This window comes from Apodemus sylvaticus, chromosome 6 (assembly GCF_947179515.1).
Source record: "Apodemus sylvaticus chromosome 6, mApoSyl1.1, whole genome shotgun sequence".
Lineage (NCBI taxonomy): Eukaryota > Metazoa > Chordata > Mammalia > Rodentia > Muridae > Apodemus > Apodemus sylvaticus.
This window is the reverse complement of record NC_067477.1, coordinates 20,654,064-20,670,122: the sequence shown is the minus strand read 5'-3', so window position 1 is coordinate 20,670,122 and position 16,059 is coordinate 20,654,064. Positions and strand designations below refer to the sequence as shown.

General features: G+C 42.6%; 1 protein-coding gene across 2 annotated transcripts in view; it reads left to right on the top strand.

The window, feature by feature from the left end:
• Cpsf2 (cleavage and polyadenylation specific factor 2) overlaps positions 1 to 15,502 on the top strand; it is a 29,319-nt gene extending 13,817 nt beyond the window's left edge. For both annotated transcript variants that reach the window (XM_052185218.1, XM_052185217.1), the window contains exons 9-15: positions 6,218 to 6,318; positions 6,810 to 7,010; positions 8,311 to 8,463; positions 9,203 to 9,428; positions 10,692 to 10,991; positions 12,389 to 12,523; positions 12,888 to 15,502. In XM_052185218.1, coding sequence (XP_052041178.1) covers positions 6,218 to 6,318; positions 6,810 to 7,010; positions 8,311 to 8,463; positions 9,203 to 9,428; positions 10,692 to 10,991; positions 12,389 to 12,523; positions 12,888 to 12,980 — 1,209 coding nt within the window. In that variant the 3' untranslated portion in view covers positions 12,981 to 15,502. The remainder of the gene's footprint in view (positions 1 to 6,217; positions 6,319 to 6,809; positions 7,011 to 8,310; positions 8,464 to 9,202; positions 9,429 to 10,691; positions 10,992 to 12,388; positions 12,524 to 12,887) is intronic.
• Positions 15,503 to 16,059: the final 557 nt, after the last annotated feature.

Genomic DNA, 16,059 nt, shown 5'->3' with positions numbered 1-16,059 from the left:
GTAAGCACTTGTGTTTGAACTTTCTTTCTTTGGCACTGGGTCCAGTTAATGCTGCCTACGCACATGCGTGAGGGAGGCCATCCACAGAAGCATGAGCAGCACTCTCGTGCCATATCCCCAAAGAAAACAAAGCCGCCCTTCCCTCAGCTCCCTCAGCTGTCAGCTGCCTGCGGCTCTTCAGCTAAAGGTGGGGATCCTCTCCTCTCCTGACCGAGCTGGAATTTTGCCTCACTTGGTCTCATGCAGGTAACCACAGCTGCCCGAAGTCAGCATTTCCCAACATTCCTCCTTGTCTTCCAGCTCTTAAATTCTTTCTACCCTCTCTTGTGCTGTGTTTCCTGAGACTTGGAGGTGTGCGGCAGTTGGTATAGAGCTCCTATCTAGGGCTCATAGTCTCTGTTGACCAAGAGTCTTCATTAATTACTGCCCACCACAAAAAGCCAAGGTTGAGAGCAGCGCTTATCCATGGGTGTAAACATCGTGTTTGGAAGGCAGTCTGGCAACGCGACCATTTACACAGAGCCAACAGTAGGTTCCTGCTTGGGCCAGTGACCTTCCTGGTCAGGGACCTTTGACGAGCTTTCACATTGCCAGGCATGAATTCCCTCCTGTAGAGCAGGCCTCAAAGCCGTAACAGTCATGCCCCTGTTACACCAGTGGCTGCATTCACTAAGTAGATATTCTCTTCTGTTTTGTACAGGCAGGTGTCCTCGATCGGAATCGTAGCTTTCAACTCCTTTTCCTTTCTTTTGCAGTTCATGCTGTCAGTCTTGATTTCCTAACCCCTTTCTGTTTTAGGCACTTATTCATCTTATTTCCCATGCTAAGACGGGGGACCTTACCCATGCTAGGCAGGTATTCTGCCAGGCCCCCAGCCCCATTGCTGACTTTTGACCTTGATTCTTCAGGTCAGAGAACAGCTTTCTGGAGTCATGTCTCTCCTTCCACCATATGGGTCCTAAGGATTAAAATGAGGTCATCAGGCTTGGCAGCAAGTACCTTAACACACTTCAGCTATTTTTATAAAGAAAGCACACACACACACACACACACACACACACACACACACACACGCACGCATGCACGCACGCACGCACGCACGCACACGCGCACACACGCATCCTAAGTTTTTGTTTGTGTGTTCATGCATATATACATATGCCCTATGCAGGCAAAGCTTGGTCTCTGTTATTTACGTACCTGTTTATGAGAGCCGCTTCCCTCTGGCTGGACTGGAACTCAGAGACCTACCTACCTCTACCTCCTGAGTGCTGGGATTAAAGGTGTGTGCCTTCACACCCTTCACACAGATCTCTCCATTTCGTGAAGAACACCTTATTTCCTAATGATCTTTTGTCCACTGTGTCTTGGCTGCTCCACTGTCCACTGTCTACAGTGTCATTCTCATTTAGGACTTTGAGTTCGCTAAGTTTACCTATGCATTGTCCTGTTAGCACAGAGACAGTGCCCAATGATTACAACACGGTGGGCATTGCTAGCAAGCCTACCTTTCTTCCTGACTAGTCACACCTTTGCCCTAATGTGTGTCTGTATTCAAGCAACTTTATGCCATTTGAGTTAAATAGGAATGGTAAATGGATTTCCCTTCATGTTGAGACCTCATCTCAAAGGGCAGTGGCATTTGGTAGCAGGTTCAGTTTTTCATCCATCAATAAGCCAAACTGGTCTGGCATTTAACAGAGAAGTTAGAAGGGTCGGTCAGGAATTCCTGTCTTACCACTAAATATAGTAACCCGCCTCTGCCCCTTCTTCTACAAGGCAGCTAGCTGAATGACCAAGATATGAAAAGATTTTGCTTAATAACAAGCCATCATCAAATCTGTCATTTTTCACACCAGTATTGTTGACTCAGAAGCTCATAGCCATCATTTTATGTGGCTTGGCCTGTAGCTGCGGGGCTCTGCATCATCTTAGGTTGGCCTGTAGCTGTGGGGTTCTGCATCGTCTTAGGTTGGCCTGTAGCTGCGGGGCTCTGCATCGTCTTAGGTTGGTCTGTAGCTGTGGGGTTCTGCATCGTCTTAGGGTTGGCCTGTAGCTGTGGGGCTCTGCATCGTCTTAGATAGCTAGTTTGCATTGTGTCTGTAGCAGCATTTGAAGGGATACTTCGAGAGAAGCTGCATGGTACCGTCTCTTATGTCATTTAAGAAAAGCATAATATCAGCAACCGAAGTCTGATAAACATTCACTGTAACTATAGCGTTGCTGATGAAGGATCTTCAGCAACCATATCAAAATAAAACACCGTCTTGGGTTATTTAATGGCTTAGAAATACCAAGTTAAAAGAACTGAGATGTACTTGAAATGGTTTCATGAGGGATGAAATGCCGAATTTGAAAATTTTAATTACTAGAAACTCAATTAGAGTTGATATGCCATTGAGGAATTAAAAGGACATTAAAGGTTTGGGAAAACAAAAAGAAGGAAAATGGCATTTCAGAGCGTCTTCATGATATCAGAAATAGCAGAAACGTAAAGTGAGAGGCTCTCCTTTAATAGGCTCTGGTTCTGTCCTTGCTCACATCCTTCCCCCCACCCCCTCCCGCCGCCATGTTCTGCGCTCTACATGGTCACGCCCAGAGAGTGTGCAGTGCACTCTTGCATGCCCCAGCTTGCCAGCGTCTTCATAGGAAAAGCAGCGCTTCCATGGACTCATGTGAGACTACACTCTGGCACGCATGTGTGCACACTGGCCAGGAGCTGTGGTAACTGGCTTCTCACACAGCATGGCTGTGGGGCCTGCCCCCAGGTCGTCGCCATCGCCGTTCCCCTGCCCTGCTCCCTTGCTCTTCTGTGACTCCCTGTACCACTTACCTGTTGTTTCCATTGTGATCATCGATGTCCTTGCTGGGCGAGGCAAGCCCTTCTTATGCTCTGATTCGCATGTCCCTGCTAGTGACGCGGAACAGTTTCTCACACACCTGCCAGCCATTTGTCTTTTTGAGAAACATCTGTTTAAATCTGTTGCACATTTCTAGACCATATAATGTGGATTTCTTACTGTTGGAATTTTCCAGGTTCCTTGTGTGTTCTGAGTGTCAGCCTCTTTTCAGATGTTTTCTCTTACTCTGAATGCTGTGTCTGGACTCTGCTCTGATGGTTTCCTTTGCTGTAAAGGTGCTTTGTCGTTTGCTTATGCTTTTCGAGGGTAAACCATATTCACTGTGGTCACACAGTGTCACACAGGGTCTGGTTTCTATTGTTTTGTTTTGTTGTAATGAGCAGGGTCTCATTGTATATCCTAGCTGTTTTTGTATACCAGGCTGTCCTTAACTCAAAGAGATCCATCTGCCTCCTCTTCCCAAGTACTGGGACGGAAGTGTGAGGGCCACCACACCCAGCCATCACCCACTTTTCTGACCCAAGCTCATTCCACACACACTGTTAAGTGCACTACTTATCCCTAGGGTTCTGCCTGTAGGGGAACCTCGTGATTTACCCTGGCAGCTCCTCATCGCCTCAGTCTGTTCAAAGGGCCTCATCCACAACTGTCTAGTTAGGTACAACCATGCATTCTTTTTGTTAGTTTTTATTACTATGTAGTCTTTATTGTTGTCTTTTTGCCACCACATTGAACACAGTTTCGGAAGAAGAGGAAGTTTTTTCATATTCTTAGTGGCCAGAATGTGCCTAATGTGCTGGTGGCTTGTTGAACATGCTGGTGGCCATCACAGTGACGTAAGGCTGAGCTCGTAGCAGGCCAGCTCCCTGACACACCAGCAGTCACTGTGGAGTCTTTTTCACAAACAGATACATTTTGTAAGACAGTGAACAATTAACAGACTGGAGGTTTTTTATTTTTACTTTTTGAGATGGGGTCTTGTGACTTAGTTCTCCCTGGCCTGAGACTCTAAATTCTCCCTCCTGAAGCTCCTGAGTTCTGAGATTACAGGCTTGAACCAACCACGAAGTCAAGACAAACATTTTTCTTTCTTTCTTTCTTTCTTTTTTTTAACAAGAGGTACAAGTTAGATCAAGGAATTAAATACTTAATTAAAATTTGTGTGCAGGATATCTATGTAAGTTGCTAATGTTTCTTTCTTCTTCTTCTTCTTCTTTTTTTTTTTTTTTTTTTTTTTTTTTTTTTTTTTGGATTTCTCCAAAAATGAGAGACAGGGTTTATAGTCCTGGCTGTCCTGAAACTCACTCTGTGGACCAGGCTGGCCTCGAACTCAGAAATCTGCCTGCCTCTGCCTCCCAGAGTGCTGGGATTACAGGTGTGTGCTGCCACCACCGGGCGGCACGTTTCACAATTTTAAAACATGTTTCAAGTGAACTACTGGCCAGTGTAAGGCATTTCTGAGCATTTGTCACTTGATTTGGAATTAATTTTTATTTTGAAATAGTTTCAAAGTTAACCAAAAGTTGCAAAAAAAAAAAAAATAGCATGAATTACTTCAACTACCCAATTGTCAAGGTTTTAGCTGGATTTGCTGTATCACATCTTGTGTCTACACAGGCACAGCATTACACACACATTTTGTTTTTAAACTGTTTGAAAAATTGCAGTTATACCAGGCTTGCCTTGGATAGTACTATCGTGTTTCATGTGGAAGCCGGAGCCGCCAAAAACAGGAGATAAACGCTAACACTGCTCACTCCAGGCCGTCGGTACAGCAGTGTCCTTTGAAATTACATCTTCCAGTTTTGTCCATGGTACCACCCAGGAGTACATGTTGCATTGAGTCCTTGCGACTTGACATTTAAAAGTTATTCATCATTTTTAGATTAGCATACAAAGTGGCGAGTTTCATTGCAGTGCTGTCACGTACCCAGGAGCCATTGCTCTTGGCGCTCTCTCCCCTGCCCCCACTCGGTCATTCCTTCCCCCAAATAGTTCTTCTTTCTGCCCTTACCACGTCCATTCCATTACTGTCTCTTCTTCTTTCACATCTCTTCTTCCTTTCTCATGATCCCCTTTCTAGTTTCATGATCTCCCAACATGTATACATACACACAAATTAAAATCTAGGCTCTGTTTACATTAAATATTTTTGTCATTATTTTATCTGTGTGTAAGTACTTTGCCTGGGAGGCCAGAGGAAGGTGTTGAATGCTCTGCAACTGTGTTTACAGACAGTTGTGAACTGCTGCATGTGTTCCAAGAACTGAACCCTGATCATCTGGAAGAGCAGTCAGTCCTCAACCTCTGAGCCCTATCTCTAGCCCCTCAGTTTCTTTGATTATGTTTTTAAATAGTTATGTATTTGTGACTTGTATATACACATGTTCCACTTGTGGCAGTCCAAGGACAACATTCTTGAGCCGGTTCTCTCTTTCCACAGTGGGCTCTAGGGTTGGAGCTTAGATCTTGGGCCCTTCAAGGGCTTTTCCTCACGGAGCCCCAAGGACTCTCTAGTTTTAAAGGTACTCTGATGATAAGAGAATAAAAACTGCTAATTCAATTGTTGCATACTGATGAATTTGCCCAGTTCTTTTACTATTTTAAACATTACTACTATATACTTTTTAAAAACATCTCTTTTAATAGATTAAATTCTAGACATAGGAAGATCTGTGTCAAAAGACAAGCTCAGTTTAATTTTTTGTTGTTAGCAAATTCTCTTCTGACAGTTTGCTAATAACACCTGCTGGAAACACTGTGAGGTACCCTTTCCCCAGGTAGCAATTGGCATTTCCAGTCTTGCAGATTAAACAAATTGTGATAACTTCTTTGTGCTGCCTATGTCAACAACCACTGGTAAACTAAGTCATCTGCCTGGCAATAAGCCATCCGAGTTCCTTACTGTTTGAATGTCCTCTGTGTAGTTTGTCCTTTTTGATGTGACATCTTTTTCTTGATTTGGGGAGTTCTTAGGAACACGTGGCTTTTGACAGGAATAGTAAAGCCAGTATTTTCATCTTTTCTTTTAGTATTGTGAAATGTAAAATACTTTTGTTTTCTATATGTATTTTCTATTCATTTTTTTTCCTTATGGTTTTGGGGCTTCGTGTGACTTTTCTACTTCAGATTATAAAAATGCTTCCCTCTTCCTCCCCAATTGACTGGGTAACTTAAATAGTTTGATGGAAATCCATCAGCTCCCACAGTTCACTCTTAGTACAGTCTAAACAAGATGTATAATGTTGTGTCCTGGAAACCTGATTAATTTCAGGTAAGAATTCACTTTATGACGTATCTTGTGCTGCTGCCCAGCCCTCCTAACGCTGCCTTTTCTGTCATCTGTATTTCATTAGCTGAGGAAACGTGTGAAGCTTGAAGGGAAAGAACTTGAGGAATATGTGGAAAGAGAAAAACTAAAGAAAGAAGCGGCTAAGAAACTGGAGCAGTCGAAAGAGTGAGTCGTTCTTATCAAGAGTAACTTCTGAGTCACTCATCAGGTTAAGTCTGTGCATGTGATGTAAAAAGAATACATTTGTAGAATTTAACACTCAGTAGAAATAACTTTTTTTGGTTTTTTTGTTTTTTGTTTTCTGTTTTTTTTTTTTTTTTTTTTTTCCCGAGACAGGGTTTCTCTGTATAGCCCTGGCTATCCTGGAACTCTGTAGACCAGGCTGGCCTCGAACTCACCACCCGACTGGAAATAACTTAAATTTCCTTAGGACTCTATGACTTTTATAAACTTTTTAAATTACAAAAATAAAATCCTTTCATTGCTAATAATACCAATTTATTAAGCAAATTAATGTTGCATTTTTTACAAAATATTGAAGAATGTTATATTATGATTGGGGTTAATGTTGGCGAGTAATTCATTCCTAGTTTTATAAATATTAAGTCAAAGTATCTCAGGGACATGATGACTTGTTTGTTGGCAAACCCTCATAGGGCGGACATCGACTCCAGTGACGAGAGTGACGTGGAGGAAGACATCGACCAGCCGTCGGCTCACAAGACAAAGCATGACCTGATGATGAAGGGGGAAGGTAGCCGCAAAGGGAGCTTCTTTAAACAGGCCAAAAAGGCCTACCCCATGTTTCCTGCCCCAGAAGAAAGAATTAAATGGGACGAGTATGGAGAGATCATCAAGTATGTGAGCAAAGCAAACTATTTCAGCTCCATGAATTTAATCTCTGTGGTCGCATGAGCTTCGCTGCAAGTGCCTTGGCTTGAACAAAACAAACCAGAGGTCTGGTGATTTGAAGCACAAAGATAGAAATGTTGAGGAACACCCTGAGCATTGGTAGTGAAGTAAAGGAAAAGTATAGTTTCATTACCTAGTTACAGAAAAGGTTTTAAGAAAGACGATAGCCTTTCCCCTGAAAAGATGATTTAGACATCTTTTTCCCTGATTAAGAGGTAAGGGACATGCTGTGGAGAAAGAGAAAAATAACTTCTGTTAGTGATTGTATTTATTTGTAGGAAGTTTTTGTTGCTTTGGTTTTTTTAGGGAGGAGTCGGGAAAAATGGAAGGAGGCTTAGGGATGGAACCCATGGCTAATACACACTCAGCAGTTATTCTGGGTTCCCCTCTGTCACACTGAGGGTTTTTTTTTTTTTTTTTTTATTTATTTTTTCGAGACAGGGTTCCTCTGTGTAGCCCTGGCTGTCCTGGAACTCACTCGTAGACCAGGCTGGCCTCGAACGCAGAAATCCGCCTGCGCCTGCCTCCCAGAGTGCTGGGATTACAGGCGTGTGCCACCACCGCCCCGGCTGAGGGTTTGTTTTTAAGGTGTGAAGCCTGCCTCATTCTCAGCTCATTCTCAGTGTGCTTTAAGTGGTCATTGCTGCCATTGTTATTCTGTGGATTTTACAGCTGGAGATGTTGGCTGTGGGGGAAAGGAGCTGTAGCAACCTGGGTGCTGGGGAATAAGGCCTGGCTTCTCAGGAGTGGGAATGGACTAGAAGGTTAAAATGATGACCACAGGGTGGCTGTAAAACCAGCTCTCTCACGCTTCAGTAGTACTCACAGGGAGAGCTACACACACGCACACGCACACACACGCGTGCGCGTACACTTGCACACTCGCTCATAAGTAAATTATAGAAAGAGTACAGGGCCAGGAGTGCTCATTACAGCCATTCTGGTCTTCTCGCTTGTCCACAGCATCCTTAAAGAGTTTGTTTGGACTGGAGATGTAGCTCAGGAATAGCATGCTTGCTTGGGTTGTGCAAGGTCCTGATAGCTAACTAAATAAATAGCACTCTTCAGTGGTTATGAAGTATATATGTAGTCATCTGATGATTAATATTATGAATTAATTAGCTTTGATTTAAATGAATATTTAAGTCTTAAAATACATGAGTCTTAAAATTCTATTAGTCAATTGCATATGTTACATAAGGTTAGCATGCCTTCCACATGTCTAATTAGAGACTCACTGTTTAGACCAGAAGATTTCTTAGTACCAGAACTTCAGGCTACTGAAGAAGAAAAAAGCAAATTAGAGTCTGGTTTGACAAATGGAGAGGAACCCATGGACCAGGACCTGTCTGATGTTCCCACCAAGTGTGTTTCTGCAACAGAGTCTATTGAGATAAAGTAAGTGCCTTCATAGTGTTTGGAGATTTAGGTTATAAGATAGTTTTAAGCACTTGGGTTATGTAACATAGATTGTTTCAAAAGTGAAATTTCAGCAGAGCCTCTAGTAAGTTCATGCTTTTAAAATTCCCTTTTCTTTGAGAAGACCTGTGAAGGATAGTGGTGTTTTCATTGATGATACTTGGATACCAAAGTAATTGGGCTAGTGGTAGGATGGAGAGGGAGCGGAGCAGAAAATGTACACTTATATGAAGAGACAGTATTTCCGGCTTTTTTAATAAGTCCAGTAGCAGGTGCAAGAATTAGCAGCAGAGAAGCTGATTCTTCCAAGCTACTGCTTATTCCGTGACATGTCCTCCTTGACTTAGACTTTCTGATACCTGGGGGTAGAGGATTTAACAGGACCAGAAGGAGTTAATACTTGGGGGTAGAGGATTTAACAGGACCAGAAAGAGTTAATACCTGGGGTAGAGAATGTAACAGGACCAGAAGGAGTTAAGAACCCGCCCCCCTTTTGCTTAATACAGTCAATACTGCTACGAAGTCATTATTTTGGAATTTGAATCATCAGAGAACACGTGGTTTATTTGTCCAGTGACATCTTTTCTATATATTCTTGGACAGAGCTTCACAATTCCCCCTTACATAAGTTATTTGCATTTTTTCCCTAATGGTAAAAGCCTAGTTTTAGAATTAACTTACTAAGAAAGTGAGCTTGAATAATGATGTCTAATTACAGAGCCAGAGTTACTTACATCGACTATGAAGGACGCTCCGATGGAGACTCCATTAAAAAGATCATCAATCAGATGAAACCACGGCAGCTGATCATTGTCCACGGTCCACCAGAGGCCAGTCAGGATCTGGCCGAGTGCTGCCGTGCGTTTGGTGGGAAAGATATTAAAGTGTACATGCCAAAGCTGCACGAGACAGTCGATGCTACCAGTGAGACGCACATCTACCAGGTAAATACGTGGTGCAGCCGTGGGAAAGCAGACACTGCTGTTCACACCAGCCCACTAAACTAGGGCTCTGGAGAGTGAGGTGGGTGTGGCCCTAACTCGTCCCAGGCTCAGGGTGCTTAAAGCAGACTGCATTCCCCTCACCCTTACCCCTGCAACAGTGTGCAAGGTGCCAGGAAAGCATAAAGAAAGGGGATGGCGGTGGGGGATCCGGTCAAGTTTGCAGGTTCAGGAAAGGCTTTCTGGGAAAAGTGATAACTGAGCTGGCTCTTACTGGATATCAGGACATGCTGCAGCAAAGAGTAGGGGAGGATGCTCTAGGCAGACATGAGGGGAGAAGTGTTCACAAAATCAGAAAGACATGTTCATTTGTGAATAACAGGGTCTGGCTGTGTAGCCCAGGCTAGTCTCAAACTCTCTCCTCCTGCTCAGTCTCTGAGGTGCTAGAATTATAGGCATGTATTACCATGCCTCAAAAAATTAAAAAAAAAAAAGAAAGAAAGAAAGGAAGGAGGGAGGGAAGGAGGGAGGGAGGGAGGGAGGGAGGGAGGGAGGAAGGAAGGAAGGAAGGAAGGAAGGAAGGAAGGAAGGAAGGAAGGAAGGAAGGAAGAAAGAAAGAAAGAAAGAAAGAAAGAAAGAAAGAAAGAAAGAAAGAAAGAAAGAAAGAAAGAAAGAAAGAAAAATAACCTTTGCCACTATTATTCTCCTAATTGGAAGAAATAGAAACAGGTACAGCCAACAAGGCTACTTAGAAGAGAGAGAGTCTCACCTGGTCGTGGGAGGTAATGACAGTTGAAGGTAGGGGTGACATCTCTATCTGGAGGAAGTTAGAACTTGCAAAGCAGAAAAATTTTTCTGGATAAATACGAGGAAGAGACATGGGGGTGTGAAATTACGTTCCATGGAACGTTCCAGAGAAAGTACAGGAGCCGGCACTCTAAGGTACACCAGCTGTAGCCGTACATTTGGGCTCTAGTCTTTATTTTAGTAATACTAGAGGCAACATCCAGTGTTAGTATCCAGTTGTGGGTAGGGGATTCCACGTGACTCTATTGTGCAGTCATATTGAGAACCTTGTTTTGGAAAGTGGCCAAGGATCCTTAAGACCTTACAGATCAGTATGTCTTTGTGAAGATTGAAGATCTGAGGAGAGAGGTTTTAGATGTTGCTCATATCGCCAGAGTTAGATGATGGCAGAGATTATTATGTCTAATCGGTCACCTATTCCCTGTGGGTTTTTCCCTTCCTCTCCCCTTACATATCCAGGTAAGATTGAAAGACTCACTTGTCAGCTCCCTGCAGTTCTGTAAAGCTAAGGATGCCGAGTTAGCGTGGATAGATGGCGTCTTAGACATGAGAGTTTCCAAAGTGGACACAGGAGTTATTTTAGAAGAAGGAGAACTCAAGGACGATGGAGAAGACTCTGAAATGCAAGTGGATGCTCCTTCAGATTCTAGTGTCATAGCCCAGCAGAAGGCCATGAAAAGTCTGTTTGGAGATGACGAGAAAGAGTTGGGTGAGGAGAGTGAGATCATCCCCACACTGGAGCCTTTGCCGCCTCACGAGGTGAGAAGCCTGTGCTGTCTCCACGTCTCTGTCCAGTGGTGCTGGGATTGATGGGGCCTCACGTGTGCTTGCCACTGCTCGCTCCTTGCTTGCTCGCTCGCCACGCGCTCTGCTGCCGAGCCGAGCTGCATCCCTGGTCTGTCTCTCCACTGGTCATTCTTCTAGTTGTCCTGTTGTGGTTTTAGTCACTTAAATACATTGTGTAGAGGTCAATTTTGGAGTTCTTAAAAAGTCTTACCCATGACATATGTCTGTGTATCTTAATCTCTGCAGCTAGAGAATGTTAATTTAAAGGAAATCCTTATCAAATCTTTTTTATTATTATTAAAAAATTGAGTACCATATACAGAATTATGTTTTATAATTTATTTTTAAACAGAATTTTTTTTTTTTTTTTTTTTTTTTTTTTTTTTTTGCTAATTCTCTTCTTTCTTCTCCTGCATCCCCCAGTCCTCTATGTCTTCATGGCGTGTGCGCCATATTACCCTCCCCTAGCTAATGCAGTTTGTTCATGATTTGGTTTTTTGGTGTAGACCTTGACATATGAAATCTGATTGGAGGAATGTCTCCCTGGGAGGTTTCCAAGAATGCCATTTTTCTGTTGTCAGTTCCATTCAAATCACTTTGGTTGATGCAGTTCAATATCTTCCTTTGAGTGCAGCCTTACTGACAGCCTAGGAGTTGCATGTTCTCAGGAGGGACTGAGTTAATTAGAAAGGCTTCTAGGTAATGAAGCTAGAGCAATAGTAGTACTGTAAGAGTCCTACAGACTTGTCAAGTAAAGCCTTCAGCCTGCCATGGAGTGGAGATAAAGAGATGGCCCCTTCTGCTGGCTCTGAGCTAGCCCGACTCTTGAAGTGCAGGGGAGACGTGAGGGGGTTTTTTCTCTGTGCTAAAGCTATAGTGCTCTTCAGAACACTGCATTAGCAGCTTTAGGCAAAACCACTTGCTCTTCTGATGCTCAGCCCATAGCATCCACTGCAGTCACTCTGAGGTAGGAGGGATGTGGAAGTGGCATTCGGGACTTAGCCTCTGAACTAAGCAGGGGACTGGGACCTGGAAACGAGGTTCACTTCCGTTCTTGATACTTTAGTTGACCCCTCCAGCAAGTGGGCGAGTGAGGAGCATATTATTACCTTGAATCTCTGTTATTAGGAGGCATGAGTAATAAAATTGTGAAACATCAGAAGATGTGAAGGGCTTTGTAATGGTAAGTGACAAGGTAGAACCCAGAATAACAAACTCAGAATGTAATTTACAGTCCTGAAATGATCTGTCAAAGGACTTGAGGGATTAATAAAACTCTCTTAGAGATCGTGCAGTGTTCCACTTTATCCAGTACAGCTTTGTGTCTACTGTTCTATTGAAGTTCCTCTTCCCCTTTGACCTTATTCAAGGTTCCTGGACATCAGTCAGTTTTTATGAATGAACCGAGACTGTCTGACTTCAAGCAAGTTCTTTTGCGGGAGGGGATTCAAGCGGAATTTGTAGGGGGCGTACTTGTCTGCAACAATCAAGTAGCAGTTCGCAGAGTAAGTTTATTTTTAATAAGGGCTGGGCTGAACATGTGCTTCTGAAGCTTTATCGTAATTCTGAAGTCTTATAATTTCATAAACTGAAAACCAGCCATTTAAATCCACAATGATGGCTCTAAAGGCTTATAGCAGTGATTCAAATGAATGGTACATAATTTTATAGTGAATTTTTATTATGTGAATCCTCTGGCATTTATGTATCTGTAAGAACCCATTACTACAATGTTTTACCTATATTCCGGAGTCAGGGCACCCCATTTCCTGACCAGTCATAAACTGGTCCATGTTATAAGTGTTGCTTATTGTTTCTGCATGTTGATGAATGAGGGATATACTAAAGAACTTTTAAAACTTTTTCTAGACGGAAACTGGACGCATCGGGCTAGAAGGCTGCCTTTGTCAAGACTTTTATAGGATACGAGACCTTTTATATGAACAGTATGCCATTGTGTAAAGGACATGATGTCAAGATGTGTCTGCTTGACCTTTCTCAGGAAGAAAGGATTCTCATCTGAGGCTAAACTTTTGCTGTCTTGTTTTGTAACATACAAAAAACGTGCCAGAAAACGTGAGCATGTATTAGATTTTGAAAACTCTGAATCCAGGGCCTGGGGTGTGGCTCCACGGTAGAGCTCTTGCCTAGCATGTGCAAGCCCTCGGTTTGATTCTCTGTACTGAATAAAGAAAGAAAGAAAATGTAAATAGAACCCATTTTGTAAATGCTCTTGCCTAGCTCTGAATGCTAGAGGCCCAACGAAGAGACTGGCCCGAAGCTGAGGGGATTGGGTTCCTCTGCAGACCCCTTGTTTCAGGGGCTCAGTACTTGAAGAAGAAAAAGGAGAAAACAAACAAAAGAACAGTGCAGCTTAGCAAACCATTTGATGGCCTTACAGAACTTGGTGTGCGTGCATTTGTGCAGTTTCTTGTGTTTTCTGGAATAAGAAGGGAGAATTGTATGGAAAGAGTATGCTATGAAAGATAACAAAAGCCTCGTGAAACACTTTCTTGAGAAGGGGTGATGTGCTGCTGCTCCTTTTTGAGCTCTGATATGCAATTGCTCCACACGGAGCCTCTGCCCTCTCTACCTTCAGTGCAGTGTGAGGCAGTACACAGTTTAGAAACAAAATTTTATTTCTCCCATTTCTTGTTTATTAAGATTTTGTTGTTATTCAATTTGAATTTATAACCTCATCATTTGAATAAACATTATCTAAAAGAAAGCCTCTAAGCTGAGTGTGGTACGTGTGCTTCTAATCCCAGCACTCAGGAGGCTGGCGTGGGAGGATTGTGAGTTCAAGCTAGCCTGAGCTGCTCGGTGAGAGCCTGGCTCAGCCAGTGCTGCATATTTTTTATTTAGACTCTTCGTAACTATTGGTCCAGTAACTGTATCTGAAACCATCCAATGCTCTGTTTTTTTTAAAAAAAGAAAGCAAATGTGGAGCCTCACATTTTTATAAGGTAACAGTGTGATTTAATTAAAGGGTGTAAATGTTTTCCTTTCTGAGCTTGTTTTCTAAGTTTATGTAAACAGTGGTTGGATTTTATGCTTATTATTACAAAAATAGTACTGAACCCCGGGAATTGCCACCCTCAATACAGTACAAAGAAATTCTGTTGGAGAGTAAAAACTGAAAATGTGTAATTCTGTTGACTTGAACAATGAACCATGCTGTCCTATTGTAGTTTGTCAGTTTAATTTTTAGAAGGTAGCGTGATCAAGGTGGTCCTCGGGGCCTTCTTAAGCACGGAAGCCTCTTCTCTACACTTAGCATTCAGAGAGGCCTCCCTGGTGTTTAACCTTGGAACTGTGTATATTTCAACCCAGTGGTCCGTTGTTGGTCTAGAATTAGTCTTTCATTCAGCTTCATGCACTGACAGCACTGAAGCAAAGTGCATAGCCTTTTGATACTGAAAACCAGATGCACAAAATAGTGTTGCAGAGATGCGTGTAAAGAGAGTATTGTCCTTTTAGCAGTCATGAGACATTCCTCTTTCACTTAGTAGATAGAGGAGGCCTATAATTCTATTTCTGTTCCGGGGGAAGAAATCCTGCAGTTGTTACATGCTATAAAACTCTGGATATACCTATTATATGGTAATTATATCTAAAAATTATTTCTTGCCTAACCTTTCTGCTGACCTATAAACAGGAATTAGATTTTAAAGTATTCCTTGAAGATGGCTGTTGTACAATAATGCCCTTGGAGAGCAGTAGTACTGCCTGTGTCTAGATGACGTCATCCTGAAAGGGAGACCTTCACTCTAGCCTCAGCTACTTAAGAAAAACATGACTTTTAAAGACAACCGTGAGATAAGTCACGAGAACAGAGAGGTTCTCAGATGCAAAAATAAACACAGCATGTGAGACACCAGCCGATGACTGCAGATAGTTTTCTTAAAAAGAAGTTGTATCTGGGCACAGTGGCACATACCTGTAATTTCAGCAATTTCACTCAGACTTGTCTTAAGGCCATTCCGGACCACATACGGCTCTGCTCAGAGGAAGGAGAAAGGGGTTGGGGACATAGCTCAGTGGAAGAGTACTTACCTAGCCTGTGAGGCCCAGGATTTGACCCCCAGGTCTAGAGGTTGGGGGCTTGCTTATTGTGTTTGTTGAAGTGTTGTTGTACATGTCAGGCATCTTTGCAGTTATTTCTATGTTTGTGACTCAGTAGGTGACCTGGGACAATAAAGAAGAAATTAGTTTATAAGGTGGGTTGTTCACCTTTGTGTGTGTGTATGTGTGTGTGTCTGTGTCTGTGTGCAGTTTACATTCCATAAAATATTTACTCTTTTTAAATATACAGCTCACTGGTTTTGGTGAAATCTGCAACCACTTTGATATAATTTCAGAATTTTTTTTTCATTCCAAAAAAGAAACCCAGTAACCATTTGTACCCCACTTTCTTTTCTCCCTAGTTAATTGTCAATCTTTCTGTCTCTTCCAGACATTTCATAAAGAATCGTGCAACATGTGGCCTTTTGTGTCCTCTTTCATTTTGACTAACGGTTGTTTTCAAGATGCGTTAATGTAGTAATATGTTAGCATAATTTTTGTTTGCTTCAAGATGTGGCCTTGCATTGTATAGCTCAAGCTGGTTCAAACTCGTAATCCTCCTGCCTCTGATGTGCTGGAACTATAGGTGTATACTTCAGTATCCATTTTGTAGCTGTTATATGACACTCCTTTGTTTGGATGTCATGTCTGTTTGTCAACTGATGTACATTGAGTGGTTCCAAGTGGTCCTGGCTGCTATAAAGAATGTTGCTTTGAACATTCTTGTACAACACCTTTTTAAAAAAAAAAAAGTATAAACATTTGTTTTGTGCATTTTCTTGAGTGTGTGCTTAAGGATAGGATTGCTAGGCCATGTGGTAACTTTGCTTAGCCGTCTAAGGAACTACTGTCTTACGGGCAGCTGTGTTGTCCATGATCCGATCGGCATGCATGTAAGGAAGGGTTCCGGTTCTGCTGCATGCATTGTTGAGTCCGTCTTCTGCTCTCACCATCCCCAGCATATGAGGAGATACTG